The following is an 18,073-nucleotide window of genomic DNA, read 5'->3' as shown; positions in this document are numbered from 1 at the left end:
TTTAAAGTGTGTGTGGTGCCATTTGAAGTGGAAGGCAAGCATCACTAAAGAAGGAATATTCTATGCAAGGGGGTATTAAAGAAGTGCAACTCATTATATTTATAATGTTATGAGTTCATATCTACTATTTTAACAATTTTAATAAAGTTTTGCAATAAAATTTATGTTCCGATGGGCCCATTGAAACTGTAATGCTAAAGAAGGAAGATTCTCGGGTAGGAGGTATTAAAGGAGGGAAGATTCGATTTATATATATAATATGCAAATATCGAGTCTTTAATTCTATCTGCACGACGTGAGGGAAAAACAACATGGAGGGATTGGTTCTTTGCTCTGCAAACTACACACCCTTAACTCCTCTAAGTTTTCTGGAACGTGCTGCATTTGTTTACCGCAAAAGGGTTGCCCTAATTCATGGAAATACAAGTTTCTCATGGGAAGGCTTGCATGGAAGATGTGTCAAGTTTGCTTCTGCTCTTTCTCAGCTTGGCGTCTCCCCTGGTGATATTGTAAGTATAAATTTCCTCTTCACATAATTTGTGGATGATTCAAGATCATATCATAACATGTATAGTAGTAGTTAATTTCTTCTTGTTACAGTTGGAAGCTCTATTTATATTAGCTTTTTCTTTATTCACTCATGAATATACTCCCACTTATCTGCAAAACTTGCATGTGTATATTGGACTTCCATTATAGGGCTCTAGGTTTCATACTGATCAGATGTAGATTCTGAACTTTTTGAAAATATGGGTTCAAGATTATTCACTTAATATTTGTACAGTACGTAATACTACTTTTTTTCATACAATATTTAAGTCCGCCCCCAGCCCGTTCATATATACTTGCACCGTTTAGCTGAAAGCAGCTGCATTTCTCCATTCAAGAGCAATATATAATGTTTCTGTAGATCGAGACTAAATAAATTTCGTCGAAGATAATATTCTTTTAAGTCAATTTAATTTCCTGCAGGCAAAAGATGAAGTGAGCCCACTATAACTTTCTTTTATAAGATCTTCCCTGGAAAATTTACTCTTTAATCAAATGGCTACCATGCATGTTAGAGACTAGCTAGATGCCTAGATCTCGACCAAGTCAACAAGCTATAAGGGAAACACAAGATGCGTAAAAGAAGGGTTTTATTCTATTTACAGTACATATAATAAGACAACTCTCAAACCAATTTGTATTCCTCTTCTTAGTTCTTCCTCTCCCTTAGCTTACAGACGTAGACTTGACTTACAAAGTTTGCCTTATGCTATGTACGTAACCAAAGAAATTCCCCAACTTCGTTATGTTCTTAGTTGTCTGCCATTATAAGTCTCATTTTTTATATATAGACTTGACTGCTTTAATATTAAGTCATTGAATAAGACTATAAGAATATATATATTGAGGCGGTCTTTTTCCATCAACAAACCATATTTGTCCACTTATTAGCTGTTCAAAATCCATTTTAAGAGTTCATACTCAGAATTCTAATAGTAACGACGACAGATCAAGCCTCTCGAGTTTCATGCTCCTGTTGTTCCTTTCATAATCCTTCGTATTTTCTTCAATAAACGTCTAAAAGATGTTAGATAAGCTGCGTCATGGCCTCAACATAAGGGGCTGAGTGGGGACCTCCTCCCCCTTATCCGTAGTGTTAAGCAGATTGTTGGCTTCTTAATAATAAAATATATTGTTTGTCAATTAATTGTATGATCAGGAGTTATTCTTGTTCGCCTATATTTGTTGGCCAGTGCTAATATTCACATTTGATAAAAGATGAAAACCAAAATTTAAGGGAATTCTTTTAAGTTGTGCACTATATTAGAGTGAACAACACGTAGTGTTTGCGCTAAATCAAATCTATTTAACTAATATAAACTAAGAAGAGCATTAAACAAGTTGATGCGAGATAACATATTATTTAACCACTATTAAGTGTAAAAGCTTATGTATCATGCATGTATGTCTTAGTTTGGTTTTCTTGTGTTTAAATATTTTAGACGAAATAAGTCATACATCTATATACGCGTAATATTAATGTAAATTCAAAGAAAAGCAAAATTTTATTGTGTATCTCACATAGAGTATATTAAACATAAGTTATGTGATACATTCTTACTGAATGACAAGTGTTTTTGTCGTCCCACTTGTTTAATTGATGAAAGAATTTAAAAGGAGGAGATGGAAAAGTATTCCAAATTGAGACAATAAAATACTAACCAAAAAAATAAATATGCATGTATGTATAGAAACACTCATACACGGAAGCTTTCTAGAATTATATATGTTAGCTACTTTTTATGATTAAGTGACAAATTAAGATTAAAATACATATTAACTGTGGTTAGAGATAAATCTCTTATATAAAGACACATGAATAGGGATATATTATTTTTTCATTATATATATAGCTATATACTATTCTCAAATCACGTATAATATGCACTTTTTATAGTATTTTCTGTATGTATACCCCTATATTACAAGATGAGGTGGAGTAAGATTTGTTGTTCAAAATGTTAGTAGTCTTAAGGTATTTATATTCAAGTGTGCTAATTTCTAACTTTTACTTTTGGAGAATCTAGCAAAAAAACAAAAATCGGGAGACAAAACAAAAAAGATCACGAGAAAACTACCGATTTAATTGAATAGGATAACCCATTGCCGAAGAAGCTAAGAAGAAAAAAAATTATGAAAAGAAACACATATTAGCTATATATATAGTAGAAATATAAGCTCATATATCACGTATGGTCAACCATTATAATTTCTACTAACAGTAAGTTAAGTATGTACTCCATTTCATGATTTAAAATGAAAAGAATGCGATTAATCACGTGTAAGGATGTGCATACTCGTTTGAGTTTTTTGTTCCTTATTTGAGTGCTTTACTTGGAAAAAATTTGCACTACCATTAACCAAATTCCTCGTCTCAAATAGTAGTAATGAAACTGTCTCGCATTATATTAATTTGAATTTCTAGATCAGAACATATACACCTTAATGGAAAAAAAATACTAGTTATGCTCTTTCCTTATAATATTTCACTAAGCATATCCTACTTTCTTTTTCTCATTGTGTTGGCTCTGACTTGGCATTGTAGTATTTATTCTTTGTAGTTTTTAGCAATCTGTTAAAGATCCACATGGGAAAATTGATGACTAGGTGCAATTAATATGGCTGATGACCATAGGAAAACATCTAGACATATGAATTCAATACTGGAGAAGTCAATGGCCACATAGTTTGGAAGTAATTTATATGCATGAGCAATTTTCCTAAGTAACATGCATGAGCTATACTTGGTCTTTAACTCAAATTCTGCTAAAATCGATACAACGGCACCAGGGCGGCTCAAGGACATGTGGGGCCTAAGGCCAAAATTTAATATGTGGCTTAAGTATTTATAAAAATATTATAATATTTATTTTTATTTAAAATCTATTCTTCTAGATTTTTGAGATGCAAAGTTGTTAATAATTTTTTCATAATCGATTTTTTCTAATAATTTCTTTTCAATTGATAATATAGCCAAGGCATCTAATCTTTCTTGAGACATTGTTGATCTTAGGTAAGATTTTATCAATTTTAAGTTTGAAAAACTTCTTTCTGCTGAAGCAACTGTTGTAGGAACTGTTAACATTATTCTATAAGCAATATAAGCATTTGAAAAAAAATCAAGTCTTTTTATTTGATTGAGTATATCGATTAGAGTATTATCTTCTACTTGTACTATTTCTCTTAACAATTTTAATTCGGAAAATAAGTCTAAACCATCAATATCAGAGTGACTGCTATGTTTTAAGGAACATTCAAGGTTAAGACAATATTTTTTTAAATTCTCGTCATCTAATGATCTCAATGTTTTGCCACTAAATAGAAAACCAAAGATATTTTCATATACTTCAAATTGTTCAAATCTATTTTGAAGTGAAACAATGGCTTGATCTACGATGTATAAGAAGTAATCAACTCTAAAAGATTGTCACGATCCAAAATCCACTATAGGTCATGATGGAGCCTAACATCGCCGTCAGGCAAGCCAACGGTGATTGATCGACTTGTTTACTCATTTTATTACTTTGAAATCATAATTTTCATTAATTAAATAGTATAAAATAGAATTTACAGGGTAAATGATAATATTTACACGAACTACAATAATGAACAACCCATAAGAATCCCCAAAACTCGGTGCCACCAGTGCATGAGCATTAACTAGGAAATATAATAAAATACAACATATGTCTGGAATACAGGTTAGACAGGAGAATATAAATAACTACGATGGAGACTCTGTATGCTGCGGATCGTAACATGAAATACAGCTCACTGTAAAGTCCCCGCAAATGCCGCGCCTCTGCGCCCAGAGGACCATCAGAAACATATATATACTTGCACAATAAGTGCAGTAAGTGTAGCATAAGTACGTAAATCAACGCGTACCCAGTAAGTATCTAGCCTAACCCAGAGAAGTAGTGATGAGGGATCGACATCGACACTTACTAGTGGTCCAATATACAAATACAGTAAAACTAAACAGATGTGAGGTAGAGTAAATACACATAATAACAAGTACAATACGTGGTACAATCTTCCTCTCAACAATAAACTCGAGCTCTCAATTAGAAGTTACCTCCTCAACCAGAGTATATATATAATGGGCCTCACCAGATAGGTCGTCACAGTTCAAATCAGGAAAAACTCATAGATACACTAACTTTTTGTCAAATATTACGCACGATTCCATAAGAGTATTTTATAGGAATGCCGAGGCGTACGACCTGATCCCATCATAATATGTGCACTGACGAGGGTCGAACAACACGAACCATAGATACATCTATTATATTGCCGAGGCGAACGACCCGCTCCCATTAGAGTGTGATACATAATCCTACCGAGGCGAACGACCCGATCCCATCATAATATGCGCACTGTCGAGGGTCGAACGACACGAACCATAGATGTATCTATTATACTGTCGAGGCGAACGACCCGACCCCATTAGAATAAGAAGCTTTAACGGATCCTTGACCCCACTTACGAATAAACGTGTGAGTTATAGATTTTAAGAAAAATCTTTTGAGGAAAAAGTATAGCACGGGAGAAATTCGTAAGAGGAGTACAATTATTCTGCGGCTAATCATGAAGCACGTAAAATCTCTACAATAGCAAGTCTATCACTCTACGCAAGTCTAGTATCAAGTTGTAACATAAAATAAAGGAATTTAATAGGCAAGGGGCAGCTCAAATTGTACAGTTATAGCATGGCGGGAACTTAAGTCTACCCGGACATAACATGAATCTAGCTACGTACGGACTCTCGTCACCTCGTGCGTACGTAGCCCCCACAATAAGTAGCACATATCAAATACATCACCTAGGGGTATTTTTCCCCTCACAGAGTTAGACAGGAGACTTACCTCACTCCGAAATTCCATAACCGGCTCCAACGCTACTCTAACACCTCAAACCGATGCCCGTATCTCCAAAACTAGTCAAACAATGTGCAAACCAATAAAAATAGACTCTAATACTCATAATAAATCAATTCATAATAATTCTCAACTCTGCTCGAAAAGTCAATAAAGTCAACTCTCGGGCCCACGTGCCCGGATTCCGAAACTTTTCGAAGATAAACTTTACCCATAATACTACGAACTCAAATATATGATTTATTCCCAATTTCGTATCCAATTTCGTGATAAAAATCTAAAAACACCAAATTCTAGATTTTTCTCTTAAAATCCCACAATTTCCATAAATATTCATATTTTAATCCGCATATAAGCCATGTATTTAACTCACAAGGTGTCGAAATCTCTTACCTAAAGTTTGATGATGAAAATGGCACTTCAAAATTACCCCAAATTCGGCTCCCATGGAGGGAATGAGGTAAAAATGAGCCAAACTCTCGAAATATAGCTTCTGCCCAGGTATTAACCCTTCGCGATCGCGAAGCACAACTTTTCACAGAAATATAAGCTTCCAAAGTCAGCCCTAAGCAGCAGAAATTTCTTCTTCGCGAACGCGAATCTGCCTCCGCAAACGCGATTCACAGACTCATTTCTCCCATTTTCCTGTTCGCGAATGCGACCCTTTCCTTGCGAACGCGAAGAAGGAGACATCAGAAAACAACAACTCAACAAGGCGAAATGACTCGTAGACCCTCCGAAACACACCCGAGGCCCCCGAGACCCCGTCCAATCGCACCAACAAGTCCCAATACATGATACAAACCTGCTCGAAGCCTCAAATCACACCAAACAACATCAAAACTATGAATCGACGATCGAAATCTTTCTTTAAACTTTCAAACTTCGATGAACGCTTCCGATTCATACTTAAACATTTCGAAATTACGCCAAACTTTATGCACATGTTATAAATCACGATACAAACCTATTCCAAGGCTCAAAATCCCAAACGGACATCGATAACACCAAAGTCCACCTCAAACCAAACATAGGAAATTCTAAAACCTTCAAAATGCCAACTTTCCATAATAAGCGTCGAAATACTCTCGGGCGACCCGATACTCAACGCGAATATATGCCCAAGTCCGAAATCATCATACGAACCTATTGAAACCTTCAAATCCCGATTCCGAGGTCGTTTACTCAAAAGTCAAACCTTAGTCAACTCTTCCAACTTAAAGCTTTTGAATTTAGAATTTTTCATCCGAATCAACTCCGAACTTTCCGAAACTCAATTTCAACCACACGTATAAGTCATAATACCTGAAGTGAAGCTACTCAAGGCCTCAAATCATCGAACGACGTGCTAGAGCTCAAAACAACCGGTCATGTCGTTGCAAAGATTCTTCAAGAGACTTTGTGATTTCATTATCAACATTCTCATCAAATAGTTTCTTTCTATGTATTACACGTTTATTACGAAATTCAGGTTCTATATTCATCTCAAATACAATTTTCTTAGCTGAAATCATAGCATTTGTAAATCTTTCTTGTCTATATTTAAAAAAAGAAAAGAAATTAGACCTCTTAGTTGATCTATGGCAACATCAATATGCATATCTTTTGATTGTAAACTTTTGCTAACAAAATTAACAACAAATAATATATCATACCAAATAGTCATGCCCAATAAAAACTCAAAATTTTCAAGCTCATATGTTGCTCATAAGTCAATCCATGCACTCATATTAATAATATGTTCGTTCGTTGTTTCACGAGTATTAAGCTTAGTACTAAGATTTTTCCAATCTCTACTACCTTCACTAGCTAGTTTACTAATACTAGCACTAGAATTTGTATTAAACAACTTGCAAAAAAATAAATAAAAAAATACTCTATCAAAATCTTTGGAATAAACTAAATATCTTCTTTCATGTCTTTCCCCATTCGCTAATTTTTAAAAATAATGTGTAGTAGAAAAGTGCCTTAAGAATTTATCCTTTGGAAAATCTATGTCAGTAATTCTTGTTGGTCCCTTTTCTACTAATAAATCTCTTAACTTTATATCAACATTAGTCCATTGACTAGGATCGTATATATTTTTAGGAATGCTATTATTTAATTCATTTATTAGTTCTTGATTTTTTTGAGAATCTTCGTCAGATTTCTCATAAATCTCTTCTTCTTCAATTTGAATTTTGTTATCATCTGACTCTACTAAGTTAGTGACTTGTTCATCTACAGAACATTCTCCTACATTTTGCGATTTAGGTTTTTCATTGTTTGTCAAAAATTTGTCAAGAGCTCCTTTTTGAGATTTTATTAAATTTTCAACTTTTCTTTTCTTTTGGATTTTTGAATAGCAGGATGAATATTTTCTTGTTAAAATATTTATATTCTAAAAAAGAATTAAACAATATGTATGTAGTAAAATTAATAAAATAATAAATAATAAATAAAAATAATAATAGAAAGTTAGAATGATATTACCCAATGACCGATTCAAGAAATTTGAAGACTTTGATTCCAAAATATCTAGTTGTTGGCTTGTTGGAAAAAGAAAGAAATCTAGTAGAAAGAAGATGAGCATGAATAAAGAGGCACTTTTTTGTTTTTGGATCCTCACTAACTTCCACTAATTTTATTAAAGCATCTCTTATTTGTGGAACCTGGAATCTTATTGTTTTAATACTTTCAATACGACTTTCCCAACGCGTTTCTATTATTTTTAAGTAAGTCAAATCTTTACTTTATTAATATATCTAAAAGGTTTTCTTTCCTTTTATATAAAAAGTACCCGAAATTGGGGGCTAAGGCATTAGCCTTGCCCCATACACCGTATAAACCTATAAAAAATATATTATTCCTAAAAAATGGGGCCTCCCAAAATTGGGGGCCTAAGGCACTTGCCTTACCCCATATATTGTTAGAGCCGGTCGTGACCGGCACTTCAGCTTCTTGTAAAGAGGAAAATTCAACTGGCAGGGGTGGATGCACAATAAAGATTCAACTGAATCCAATAATTTTAACTCAAATATTATATATATGTCAAGAAATCTAGTAAATAACTTACACAATCAGTGGACTTTGTGGACCTATTTAAATAAAATAAAATAAAAAATAAAAAAATAATAATTTAGAAAAGCAAAAGCAAAAGCAAAAGCAAAAGGAATGCAGTTTGTGGGACCTATTTGAATAAAAAGAAATTAAAAAAGGAAGCAAAAATCAAATTGGTTTGATTTGCTGCTTGGGCGGTGGAGCAAGACCAACTTTTCAATCTTGCAAATTTGCAAAGTAGGCGCCGAACCAATTTTAATTGGTTTTGGTGAGCAACGAGACTATAAATAGAGATGTTTCCTCCTCATTATAAGGAGACCAATAAATAAGAGAGAAACAATAGAAGCTAGAGAGAGTAATTCACGAATTGTAATCTGTGAGATAAATAGCGAGTGTGAATAATATTGTAGTGAGGTGTTTAAAATAAAAAGTGTTATTTCTTTTGAAGTTGTAGTAGTCTCTTGACATTACTAAGTTGTAATATTATAGTGGTAATATTGTTCCATTCGGGTATTGTATTTTACCTCGTTAAAAGATTTGGTGTTATTGTTACTCTCTTGTGTTATTATTATTTGCCGTGGATATTATTCATGGGCGGGATATATTTATTTTTCCAACAACGTGGTATCAGAGCCATGTCAAATAATGGTACGCTGTTTCAGTTCCCCCGCCTCACGAAAGATAATTATGAGAAATGGTGTCTACGTATGAAAGTCATTCTTGGCTCCCAAGATTTGTGGGAAATCGTAGATAGAGGGTATGCAAAACCCGATAATGAGAAAGCACTGCCTCAAAATGAAAAAGATGTCTTGGAAAAGATAATGAATATGGATTAACAAGCCCTCATGCTCATCCACCAATGTTTGGATGATGCCATGTTTGAGAAAGTGGCAGATGCTACCGCCTCAAAGGAAGCTTGGGAGATTTTACAAAATTATCTTCAAGGAGTTAACAAGGTGAGGAAGGTAAAGCTTCAAACTCTAACGGCTGATTTTGATGTTTTAAAAATAAAAGAATCCGAATGCATTTCAGAGTATTGTTCAAAAGTGAAGGCTGTTGTGAATCAATTAGGAAGATATGGGGAGGACATAAAAGATGTCCGTGTGATAGAAAAGATCCTTCGCACTTTAACACCTAAATTTAATTTTATGGTGTATGCTATTGATAAGTCTAAAGATTTAGACTCTATGATCGTGGATCAATTGGAGGGTTCTTTACAGGCCCATGAAGAAAAGATCAAGAGGAGACAAGAAATACCATTGGAGCAACTTCTTAAAACTCAAGCATCCTTTAAGGAGTATGGAGGTGAAAAGAGCTATCGAGAAAACGGACGAGGATGGGGCCGTGGCGGTCATGGAAGAGGAAGAAGTAACAGTAACAACTTAAACAATGAAGTTAAAATTCACAAACATTCAGAGGTTGTTGTAGTAGACATAGAGAAGGAAGAAGACGTGACTACTACCAAGAAAATAATGGACAAAGGTATGACAAATAAAAAATTGAGTGTTATAATTATCATAAATTTGGCCATTACTCTTGGGAATGTCGTAACAATGTTGAAGAAAAAGCTAACCTTGTTGACGACAAGAAAGAAGAATATGAGTCAACGTTGTTGATGACACTCAAGGAAGAAGACAAGGATGATTGCAGCTCATGGTATTTGGACAATAGAGCAAGCAATCATACGTGTGGATGCAAAGAGAAGTTTGTGGAAATCAATAAAACGGTGAAAGGTAATGTGTCCTTTGGAGATACCTCAAAGATTCAAATCGAAGGGATAGGTACGATTCTGATCTCCTATAAAAATGGTAGTCACAAGCTAATTCAAGATGTTTATTATGAACCAAAATTAAAAAGTAATATTTTGAGTTTGGGCGAACTTCTTGAAAAGGAATATGACATCCACATGAAAAATATGCATATTTGGCTTAGAGATTCAGGTAGAATTCTAATTGCTAAAGTGTATATGGCAAAGAATAGATTATTTTCTCTGAATCTTAAGACAATTAATGCAACGTATTTGAAGGCTAATATACAAGATGAATCATGGTGTTGGCACGTACGATTTGGGCACTTGAATTTTGAAGCGCTCAAATCAATAAGAGAAGAACATGGTGCATGGGATTCCATCAATCAACCATCCCAATCAATTGTGTGAAGCTTGTCTTCTTGCGAAACATGTAAGGAAGAATTTTCCAAAGGAGGCCATGTCAAGTCAACCAAACCGTTCCAGCTTGTTCACACTGATGTGTGTGGGCCAATCAATCCACCTTCCTTTGGTAAAAGTAAATATTTTCTTCTCTTCATTGATGACTTTAGTAGAAAGACTTGGGCTTATTTCTTGAACCAAAAATCGAAAGCTTTTGTTGCTTTTAAAAATTTCAAAGTACTTGTGGAGAAAGAAAGTAGCTATGAAATAAAAGCTTTAAGGCCCGAGAGGAGGCAAATTCACTTCAAAAGAATTTAATAACTTTTGTCAGTCTCATGGAATTCGTCGCCCTCTAATGGTACCTTATTCATCCCAACAAAATAAAGTTGCAGAGAGAAAGAATCGAACGATTTTTAATATGACTAGATGTATGTTGAAATCTAAAAGTATGCCCATGGAATTTTGGGCCGAAGCTGTTTCTTGTGGAGTTTATTTGAACAATAGGTCTCCAACTAGGAATGTTAGAGATCAAACCCCTCAAGAAGCATGGAGTGGAAGAAAGCCAAGTGTCGAGAATCTTTGGGAGCATAGCCTATGCTCATGTGCCACATCAAGAGAGAGAGAAGCATGAGGATAGAATTGTCAAGCATGTGTTTATTGGCTATGATATGAGTTCAAAAGGCTACAAGCTATATAACCCAAGTAGCGGCAAGGTGGTGGTAAGTCGTGATGTTGAATTTCATGAAGAATTGGCATGGAATTGGGAAGCTCAGGAAGAAACTTCATATGATTTTCTTCCATACTTTGGTGATGAAGAAGAACCATAGACTGTGAAACCTGTGCAGGATACAACTCCACCTCGTTCTCCAACCAATTTTGCATCTCCCTCACAAGAAAGTTTAAATGAACAGCCGCAAAGGACAAGGAGTATTCAAGAGATCTATGAGGACACATAAGAAGTTACTAATTTTAATTTTTTATATTGTCTCTTTGCTGACAGTGAACCGATGAACCTTGATGAAGCTGTTACAGACAAAAAGGTGGAGACAAGCCATGAAGGAGGAGATCGATTCAATAGAGAAAATGACACTTGGGAGTTAACAACTCTTCCCAAGGGTCATCGTGCAATTAGAGTAAAATGGGTATACAAGACAAAGAAAAATGCTGATGGAGATGTGGAGAGATACAAGGCACGACTTGTGGCTAAAGGCTACAAGCAAAGGCAAGGCATTGACTATGAAGAAGTCTATGCGGGTTATTTTATTCTTCTTCTAATGATTTCAACCTTATGGGATATTGTGATAGTGATTATGCGGGAGATATTGATGATAGAAAAAGCACAACTAGTTTTGTATTTTTTTGGGTAATTGTGTTATTTCCTGGAGTTCAAAGAAACAGTCCATTGTTACTCTCTCGACTTGTGGAGCCGAATATGTAGCAGCAACGTCATGTACCTGTTATGCTATTTGGCTGAGAAGATTATTAAAGGAGCTCAATTTGCCACAAATTGAAGCTACGAAGATTTGTATTGACAACAAATTCGCACATGCACATGTCAAGAATCCGGTGTATCATGATCGAAGCAAGCATATAGATACAAGATATCACTTCATTAGAGAATGCATTGCCAAGAAGAAAGTCGAGCTCAAATATGTGAAGTCTCATGATCAAGTTGTAGATATTTTCACAAATCCTCTCAAATTTGAAGATTTCTAGAGATTGAGATCAAATCTTGGAATGAAGAAGAAAAATCAAAATTAAGGGAGAAATTTGTGGAACCTATTTAAATAAAAAAGGAATAAAGAAAAGAAAGAGAAAATGATTTAGAAAAGGAAAAGCAAAAGCAAAAGCAAAAGCAAAAGCAAAAGCAAAAGCAAAACCAAAAGGAATGCAATTTGTGGGACCCATTTTAATAAAAAGAAATTTAAAAAGGAAGCAAAAATCAAATTGGTTTGATTTGCTGCTTAAGCGGTGGAGCAAGACCAACTTTTCAATCTTGCAAATCTGCAAAGTAGGCGCCGAACCAATTTTAATTGGTTTTGGTGAGCAACGAGACTATAAATAGAGATGCTTTCTCCTCATTGTAAGCAGACCAAAAATGTCACAACCCTGAATTCCCACCTTCAGGACTGTGATGGCACCTAACATTTCACTTGCTAGGCAAGCCAGTGTTAGAGGATTCTTTAAACCAATTTTAGTCAATTTCAATAATAGAATCAATTTTACTAAATAGAAGCTAAAACTGAAATGCGGAATAACATAAAGCCCATAATATCTGAAACAATTCGGATCTGGAGTCGCAACTCATGAGCTTTTAAGATTTGCTACAAACATAGTCTGAACGAAATACAACTGTTCTGAATAGAAAGAAACAGTAAAATAAGAAAACTAGAAAGGGACTCCAAGGTCTGCGGACGCCAGAAGATCTACCTTGAGTCTTCGATAAGCAAGTCCGGACTGCCGAGTTTCACGATCAGCTAGGGCCGGTACCAAAATCTGCACAAGAAGTACAGAGTGTAGTATGAGTACAACTGACCCCATGTACTCGTAAGTGTCGAGCCTAACCTCGATGAAGTAGTGACGAGGCTATGACAAGATACCTACATAATAAACCTGTGCAGAGAACAGTATATGTACAAGAAAATAACAATAACAGCTAAACATATACTATTGGGAGGGGTACATGCTAAAGGGGCACAAGATATAAGAGATATAGTGGAAATGATAACCAGAACAGTCAACATGCTTTTAACCAGTGAAAACAACTAAACACAAAGAAGAAAATTGCATGGCATCACCCTTCGTGCTTTTATTCTCAACCTCACAATATGAATCAATAGATACGGCACGACATCACCCTTCGTGCATTACCTCTCATAACATGGCACAACATCACCATTCATGCATTAACACTCACAATATGCCACGGCACCATCCTTCGTGCATTAACACTCATAATATGGCACGACATCACCCTTCGTGCATTAACACTCTTCCTTACCACATAACAATGAACAAGTAATAGCAGGGAGATAGAATCAACAAGAAAAGTCTTACTTCAACAATAGATCTACAATATCAATCTCAACTTTGGAATCAATACTCAATTATCACAAAAGCTCGTAAACACAATAAGAACGATCAATTTAGTAAGTAACTAGTCTAAGCATGGATAACAAGATCAAGTAAGCAATAAACTACAAGGAACAAGTCCCCACCCGCATGCTTTAACCCGACAACAACACATAAGTACTCGTCATCTCACATATACATTGTACCCAATATCTAAACATGTAGCAAATAGACAAACAAGTCCTAATCCCTTAAGTCAAGGTTAACTACGACACTTACCTCGCTCCGAAGGTCCACTCAAAGCTCAATCACAGCTTTGCCTTTCAAACAAGCCTCCGAACCAATAGAATCTAGCAAATTACCAACCAAACGACTCAAATTAAGCCTTAGGATCTACCCACAATTGCAAAGAATTCAATTTAGGTCATTATTGAAAAAGTCAACAAAAGTCAACTCCTAGGCTCGCTTGGTCCAAACCCGAAATTCGGACCAAAACCCGATTATCTATTCACCTCTGAGTCCGGTTATGTAATTTGTTTTGGAATCCGACCTCAATTCGAGGTCTAAATCCTCATTTTACAAAAATCCTTAATTCTACCCAAACCCCCAATTTTTCACCATGAAAACACAAGATTTTAGGTTGACATCTTAGGAAATGCAATGAAAGATTGAAAGAAACTAGTTTAGAATTACTTACCAATGATTTGGGGAAGAAGAGTTCTTTGAAAAATCGCCTCTAGGGTTTCTAAGTTTGAAAGTTTGCGAGAATGAACAAAATCCCGTTTTCTCAGCTATTTGGTCAGTTGCAGATAACGCATTTGCGACTCAGGGTTCGCAAATGCGAGCCCCACAAATGCGAAGAAACATTCGCAAATACGAAGTCCCTTCCATTCCTGTTGTCATTGCATTTGCGATGATTTGTTCACAAATGCGAACTTTGACTTTCCGCAAATGCGACCGTTTGATCGCAATTGCGATCACTGTACCCCCTGTCCCACTTTGTAAATGCGAAGTTTTGTTCGCAAATGCGAACTTGAGGTGCCCCAGCTACTCTTCGCAAATGCGATGAGTTGCTCGCAAATGCGAACCCATCAGAGGTCGCAAATGCGAAGCCTGACCTCGCAATTGCAAGGTCTGAGGCCTGCACCAAAATCTGAAGCACACCAGCAATGTTCTAAGTCAAATTCCACTCCGTTGCCTATCCGAAACTCACCCGAGCCCTCGGGGATCTAAACCAATTATGCACACAAGTCTAAAAAATCATACAAACTTGCTCGCGAGAACAAATCGCCAAAATAACACCTAGAGCTATGAATTTAGCATCAAATCAAGGAAATTTTCAAGAAAACTCATGAACTTCTAATTTCACAACAGTACGTCCGTATTATGTCAAACCAACTCCGCTTCTCACCAAATTTGACAGACAAGTCATAAATATAGTGTTGGACCTATACCGATTCCGGAACCAAAATACGGACCCGATATCTAGAAAGTCAAACATTGGTCAAACATTCCAAAATCATTAAGCCTTTTAACTTTCAAATTTCAACAAAGCACGATAACTCGGTTAGGGACTTCCGAATTCGATTGCGGGCATACACCCACGAGCCAAATCACGATACGGACTCATCGGGACCGTCAAAACACGAATCCGGGTCCGTTTGCTCAAAATGTTGACCGAAGTCAACTCAAATAAATTTTAAGGGAAAAAATTCATATTTTCTCAGTTTTTAACATAAAAGCTTTCCAGAAAAATACCCGGACTGTGCACGCAAATCAAGAAAGGCTAGAATGAGGTATATAAAGCTTCATAGCGCGGAATTAGGTTCTAAAACGTAAGATGACCTATCGGGTCATCATAAAATAAGAGAGAAGCAATAGAAGTTAGAGAGAGTAATCCACGGATTGTAGTCTGTGAGATAAATAGTGAGTGTGAGTAATATTGTAGTGAGATATTTAAAATAAAGAGTGTTATTTCTTTCGAAGTTATAGTAGTTTGTTGATACTACTAAGTTGTAATATTATCGTGGTAATATTACTCAGCTCGAGTATTGTATTTTACCCCGTTAAAAGATTTGATGTTATTGTTACTCTCTTGTGTTATTATTATTTGTCGTGGATATTATTCCTGGGCGGGATATATTTATTTTCCCACCAGACTCAGTGGCATTCCGAACCCAACTTCTCTATCTAGTGTATGAGCTATGATCATACCGAGTTCAAACACTCTTTCCCTTTCTCTTCCTTTTTTCTTTCACTTCTTTGCATGGCATTTATAATTTAATTTGTAGCTTATTTTGTCATAGTTAACCAATTACAATAAGCTTAATTTATAAGCTTATTAATTCTAATATAAACAGGTGGCAGCAGTGGCACCTAATGTTCCAGCACTCTACGAGCTGCATTTTTCTGTACCAATGGCTGGGGCAGTCCTTTCTGCACTTAACCCAAGGCTAGACGCTGCCACTTTAGCACAACTACTTCAACAATTAGAGGCCAAAGTCATTTTTGTATACTTTGACTTCATTGAGATTGTGCTTCATGCACTTAACATTCTTGAAGAAAAAGACAAGCCATATCTTGTAGTCATAATCAATGAAAGCAAAGTAAAAGAACTACCAGTATTATCAGCACCAGCGAATATTCTGGATTACTATACCCTTCTAGAAATGGGGCAGTCCAATTTCAAGATTGTGTACCCGAAAAATGAATTTGATCCGATTTCCGTAAGTTTTACTTCTGGATCAACAGGGAAGCCTAAAGGAGTAGTGTATAGCCACAGAGCTGCATATTTGAATGCAATTGCTGATATTTTCAGATATGAGATGCAAAAAATGCCTGTTTTTCTCTGGACAGTGGACATGTTCCGATGTAACGGATGGTGTCTCCCCTGGACCGTAGCTGCTTTGGGCGGCACTAATATTTGCCTTGGCGAAATCAATGGGAAAGAAATTTTGGATGCTATTTACCTTCACAATGTGACACATTTTTGTGGAGCACCAATGATTCTTACAAAAATTTCAGATGCCATAGCCACAAATCAGCCCTTGTTACCTCACCAGGTGAATGTAACAGTAGCAGGGGTATTGCCACCACTAGAAATTCTGACCAAACTGGAAGAATTAGGCTTTATTATTAACCATGCATATGGTATGAGTGAAGCACTTGGTCCAATGATATCAATGTCTAGGACATATCAAGATGAATTTTCCAAGTTGAATGAAGATGTGAACGTGAAAATTCGTGAAGGGATTCACAGCATTATGATGGAAGAAGTTGATGTAAAAGATCCAGAGAGTATGAAAAGTGTGCCAGCAGATGGGAAAACTACAGGGGAAATCATGTTTAGAGGCAATGCTATGATGTTAGGGTATTTGAAAGATACTTCAAAAACTGAAGAAGCATTTGAGGGAGGGTGGTATAGGACTAAAGATCTTGGAATTAAATTCCCAGATGGGTATATAAAACTGAAGGATCGCATCGTTGACATAATCAAATCTGGGGGGAAAATTATAAGCACTCTTGAAATTGAAGCTGTTTTGATTAGGCATCCTATGGTTTTGGAGGCTGCAGTTGTAGCACTACCTGATGATGTCGTAGGAGAGACCCCTTGTGCTTTTGTGAAGTTGAAAGAGGGGTGTTTTATGACTGAAGAAGAAATTATCAAGTTTTGTAAAGACTGGCTACAGGATTACATGGTTCCAAAGGCAGTAATCTTTGGTGATTTACCACTCAATTCTTCAGGGAAAATTCAGAAATTTATACTCAGGGACAAGGCCAAGGAATTGAAACGCCCACTTTCATAGTGACCCATTGTGCACTTAACCGTACGAGACACAATCTCTCAAAAGATTGATGTATAATTTTAAAATTTGGCATGCAAAGTTCGTTGAAAAGTTAATTTGACATTAATATTGTTGAACACTTTAAGGTTTGTTTTTCATTTTCTTAAATTCATTGTCTTGGAAGTGTTTTCTTTTTGTTGCTAATCATTGTTTTGAAAGTTTGAAGTGGGACATGATTCCTTTAAGAGAAACGTATATTTTTAGTCGCTACACAAAATAATACTTGACTAAATGCATATATAATATGCATATTTTATATACTTTTTGGCTAGCAAATGTGCAATTTCACAATTTACATATGTGTAATTAGTTTCGGCCGACCGGCAAATTCTGTATTTTATTCTTCCTTTTCCCCGTTTGGGCTTCGAGATATACATATTGATCCAATCTTGCTGTTTCTTATGCAATCTTTACATCTTGAATGTGGTGTGGATACATAATTCTGTAATCAAGAGTCGCATATATTGACCATTATATTCAGCAAAAATTGCCCACAGAATTTTGCTAATTGGCTTGAATGTAATATAAATTCATTAAAA

The 18,073-nt window shown here is 35.7% G+C and overlaps 1 protein-coding gene across 1 annotated transcript; it reads left to right on the top strand.

Annotated features, from left to right (window-relative positions):
• The first annotated feature begins 259 nt into the window (after positions 1 to 259).
• On the top strand, positions 260 to 17,778 carry LOC107771201 (butanoate--CoA ligase AAE1-like). The gene is made up of 2 exons (XM_016590542.2): positions 260 to 509; positions 16,050 to 17,778. The coding sequence occupies exons 1-2, from the start codon at positions 312 to 314 to the stop codon at positions 17,493 to 17,495; spliced, it is 1,644 nt and encodes a 547-aa protein (XP_016446028.1). The 5' UTR covers positions 260 to 311; the 3' UTR covers positions 17,496 to 17,778.
• Positions 17,779 to 18,073: the final 295 nt, after the last annotated feature.

The sequence above is a fragment of the Nicotiana tabacum genome, chromosome 17 (assembly GCF_000715075.1).
Source record: "Nicotiana tabacum cultivar K326 chromosome 17, ASM71507v2, whole genome shotgun sequence".
Taxonomy (NCBI): domain Eukaryota; kingdom Viridiplantae; phylum Streptophyta; class Magnoliopsida; order Solanales; family Solanaceae; genus Nicotiana; species Nicotiana tabacum.
Note: the sequence above shows the minus strand (reverse complement) of the source record. Positions and strands in the feature narration are given on the sequence as shown.